The 4,449-nt window shown below is 49.9% G+C and overlaps 1 protein-coding gene across 1 annotated transcript; it reads right to left on the minus strand.

Annotated features, from left to right (window-relative positions):
* Positions 1-3,297: 3,297 nt before the first annotated feature.
* Positions 3,298-3,753, minus strand: LOC108803309 (sericin-1-like). The gene has a single exon (XM_018575159.1). It carries the CDS (start codon positions 3,751-3,753, stop codon positions 3,298-3,300), a length of 456 nt encoding a protein of 151 aa, XP_018430661.1.
* Between the last annotated feature and the right edge of the window lie 696 nt (positions 3,754-4,449).

Raw genomic sequence — 4,449 nt, forward strand, 5'->3', positions numbered from 1 at the left:
CCACCGCCCCCCCCCCCCCCCCCCCCCGTTTGTAGCCGTTCCTTCTTCTTAGTCATTGTTTAGCAAGTCTGGGCCAGCAAGAAAAACTCCCAGCCCAGAATGCAACCCGGGGCTTCGCTTGCCTTGTGCTCGGCCTTCTCCGGCCAGCGTTTTGTTAATTGGTTCCGTCGTTTACAAGGGTGTTGGGCATCTGCATATTTGTGTCTCCCATGTTGTATAGGCGGAGTGCATCAGTCTTATTATAAGTCACACGCAGGGCAGCCATCAGGGGGGGTACGGCCGATACTCAAGTAAGGGGCCCGGGCAGCCTGGGGGGCCCGCCCGGGTCCCTTACATGACTATTGGCCTCCGGTGAAGGGTGAGGAGGTGGAGGCCTGGCCCTAGCAGCGCAGGGCCCCAGCATTGCCACTCCAGCAGCTTTGAGACAAGCTAGGGCCCCATCAGCTACGCTGCTCGTCTGATGTCGGACTGGCCGGAAGTGTTGTCACGTTAGTGATGTGACGTCACTTCTGGCCGGTCCGGCGGCAGACAAGGCCATATACTAAAGCCGTGTAAGGGGCCCCAAAATTTCTGACGGCTGCCCTGGTCACACGTGTCAAACTCAAGGCCCAATCCGGCCCCCCGGCCCATTTCCTAGACTTCTACTCTCCGATCTCGGTATGAAGTGATAATGATGATAAAGATTAGATACATTATATCGTCTTACAGAGATACCCTTTGAGGGCGACCATAATGTTGATGCGGCCCCACCATTAAATGGAGTTTGACGCCCCTGTATCTAAGTCGCGTTCCCCTCCTCCAGTCACCGGAACTTTCTATTATAGTTCTATGGTGCCGCCGTGCCGACGGGGGAGGGATACGGTTAACGTGTCTTCTGTGACTGGAATGGGAATAAAAGGTCTGTTTATAAGGAAGATAAATAGATTTAGTGTCATTAGTGCTCCGCACATCTGTTCCCCTCCCCCCCCATCCCCGGTCTTTTTGTATCTTCGGGGAAAAACAAACAGGAAAAAAAAAAGTTTTGGGATTGAGCGTTTTGTCTCCATTTTCGGGTCCTTCTCTTTAGTGTGTCTGTTAGAAGTCTCTGTAGCCAAACTGACACCTCTGGCGGCCACTTTCCTGTTTGTTTCTTTCCCTCCAACGATTTGACAGATCTGTCTGGCATGCCTCCAGTGTACACAGCTGATTAAGAAATGTTTGCTGCGGTCACACCGTGCGGATCCTTCCAGGGATCGGGAGGATGTGATTGAGAAGGATAACAGGTTCACGGGGTGAGGGGAATGGGGGTGGGTTGGATTCCAGTAGAACCGGATATTACACTATCCCGAGGAAGCCAGCTGTCCCGGGGGGCTCTGGGTTTCAGGTGTCCCGTCTAGTGAGCGGCGCAGCGCCGGGCGAGGTGCTCCGTGTACATTGCAAATCTTATCATTTGTGTCTTGGAGCCAATTTCCTATCACATCATTCCTCCGATTCAGTGACGGGAAGGAAGGAAGGCCGCCTCATAGCGCCATATCCCTCCAGAGACGTCACTTCCTGGTGTGGCCTTCCTGATCCAGGGTTCCTCTAGAGGTTCTTCGAGCTGTAACCAATGTATGCCTCTCATAAAAGTAACTACTGACCCCAATGTAAGGAGCATTCCCCCCACTGACCCCCAATGTAAGGGACATTCTTCCCACTGACCCCCAATGTAAGGAGCATTCTTCCCACTGACCCCCAATGTAAGGCACATTCTTCCCACTGACTCCCAATGTTACATAGTTACATAGTATTTGAGGTTGAATAAAGACATTAGTCCATCAAGTCCAACCTATTAGGATCTCATTCTAGGAGTACCTGTACCCCTGTATATTACGGTCCCTTAAGAAATCGTCCAAAAGTTTCTTGAACAATTCCATGTAAGGGACATTCTTCCCACTGACCCCCAATGTAAGGAGCATTCTTCTCACTGACCCCCAATGTAAGGGACATTCTTCCCACTGACCCCCAATGTAAGGAGCATTCTTCTCACTGACCCCCAATGTAAGAATCGTAATATTGGGTGAGATGAGGACTGCCTTGCATTAGTGGTCATTGGAAGAAGAGCCTCCTTACACTGGTGGTTGGTTGTATAAGGACCCAATTATGCTGGTGGTCATGTATGGGTATGGGGTATATTCTGATTTACATATACTGAACTTGGGTCTGTGGTGTGATGACATAGCAGATGTACCTTCTACAGACACTGCAAATGAGAGACTAGGAGGGACTCGCTGAGCATAAGAATCCAGCAAGTACTATCGCCTGATCAGTATACACATCGCCATGGAGGGCCATGGAGGGACCATGCAATAGACCTCACAATGTACAATGTGATTAGAGAACATGGCCGACCTGGACCGTAGTGGAATGGAGGGAGTCCTCGGCTTTTCCTTTCCATTGAATGTTGTGTACACCTCCCCGTCATGTTCTGAGCAGCTTTCTTCTCCGCACAGAGCGGATGTTGGGACATCTCTCACCGCCAAGTCCCACTAAGTGGCCGAGGTCTTTCAGAGGTGTCGTCTGGTTTGTTCTTAAACCCCTGGAGAGATCTACCTATTGTTTGCGGGTTCCTCCATTGTATGGAGTGTGTTTGTTCATTTACAAAATCCTTCCTGTGCCATTCAGCTGTGGATGTGACGGGACTAAGTATTGTTTGTGACAGATTTGGCTACTGTGTGCAGTTTATATCTTCTGAAAGAAGCGGAGACTTAACTGTTAGCCCTCTGCTGTCTACATTACCACCCAACATGACTCCATGGTTGCCCTCCGCTTTCTTCATTACCACCCAACATGACTCCATGGTTGCCCTCTGCTGTCTCCATTACCACCCAACATGACTCCATGGTTGCCCTCTGCTTTCTTCATTACCACCCAACATGAGTTCCCGGTTGCCCTCTGCTTTCTTCATTACCACCCAACATGACTTCATGGTGGCCTTCTGTTGTCCCCATTACTACCCAACATGAACTCCTAGTAGCCCCTACAGTCCCTTGTACCACCCAATGTGGCCTCTGGTAGTCCCCTGCTTTCTCTATTACCACCAAACTGGAGATTTTTTGTTAATAACATAATTTGGCCTTACTGAGTTTTTTTTTGGTTGTGGTCCAGTGGCCCAATAGGCCAGTCCAGGTCTTCATCCAGAGTGGGATCGGTCAAGTTGTGCAGCTTTGGTATAATTTCTGACTGGTGGTCTGAAGCTGATGTAGACCAACACACATCGGTTCCTTGGATTTGGAATGGGTCATTGTTGGCCTTTGTGGTTTTTTTTAACTATGTTGCCTATTTGCCAGAGCCAGAGGTCCCAGGCCCATTGTCAGAGCCAGAGGTCCCAGGTCCATTGTCAGAGCCAGAGGTCCCAGTCCCATTGTCAGAGCCAGAGGTCCCAGTCCCATTGTCAGAGCCAGAGGTCCCAGGCACATTGTCAGAGCCAGAGGTCCCCGGCACATTGTCAGAGCCAGAGGTCCCAGGCACATTGTCAGAGCCAGAGGTCCCCGGCACATTGTCAGAGCCAGAGGTCCCAGTCCCATTGTCAGAGCCAGAGGTCCCCGGCACATTGTCGGAGCCAGAGGTCCCCGGCACATTGTCGGAGCCAGAGGTCCCCGGCACATTGTCGGAGCCAGAGGTCCCCGGCACATTGTCGGAGCCAGAGGTCCCCGGCACATAGGCTAAATTGTAGCAGTGTGTACAGTGCCATGGAATGGTCAGCTTCCTCCGGAGCCTTTTGGAGACTTCCATCTTCATTACTTACGGATCACGTTACTGAACTGTTCTAAACTAATAAATACGCTCTACAAGCATTTGCTTTCCATCTGCTTCTTAGAATATGATACTGAAATGTTCAAGGTTATATGGCCGGGATATCCTGACTCCCCGAGAATTGTTTTTAGAGGGAGGAATAGAGCTAAAGGAGAGAAAAGAATTATAAAAAGGAAATGAATTGCAGGAACTCCGAGATGAGGAGCAGAGACGAGATCAACTTACAAGCCAAAAATACACACAAGATATACGTATGGCTGTTATTGTACGTGGTGGAGAGATTTCCCTCACATCCTGTCCCAGCGACCACACAGGAAGTAAGGGGGAATCTTTCCAATTGGCCCTCCTCCACAAAACAGAGAATTCCATCAAACGGGAGTTCCATATTGATGGTGACTCCAGGTGATGGACCACTGTCGGGGTCTGGTTGAATATCCTGGGTTGGTAGCCGTTGTCTCTGATTAGGAAGCCACCTTTCTTAGGACTCGTTACTAATCCTCAGAAATCCAGTTTTCAGTCTGTTTGTTGATATGTTCTGTATGATTTCTGCCGTCACCTTGGTGCTAATTACAACATAAATTGGAAGCTTCGAATTCCAGAGCCCGATGTGATGGTTTGGTGAAAGTTTTAACAACTAGAGGAGAGTGGGCCTCATGACGAAGAACGTGTCCAACA

This window comes from Nanorana parkeri, unplaced genomic scaffold, assembly GCF_000935625.1.
Source record: "Nanorana parkeri isolate BGI_ZX_2015 unplaced genomic scaffold, ASM93562v1 scaffold3591, whole genome shotgun sequence".
Classification (NCBI taxonomy): Eukaryota; Metazoa; Chordata; class Amphibia; order Anura; family Dicroglossidae; genus Nanorana; species Nanorana parkeri.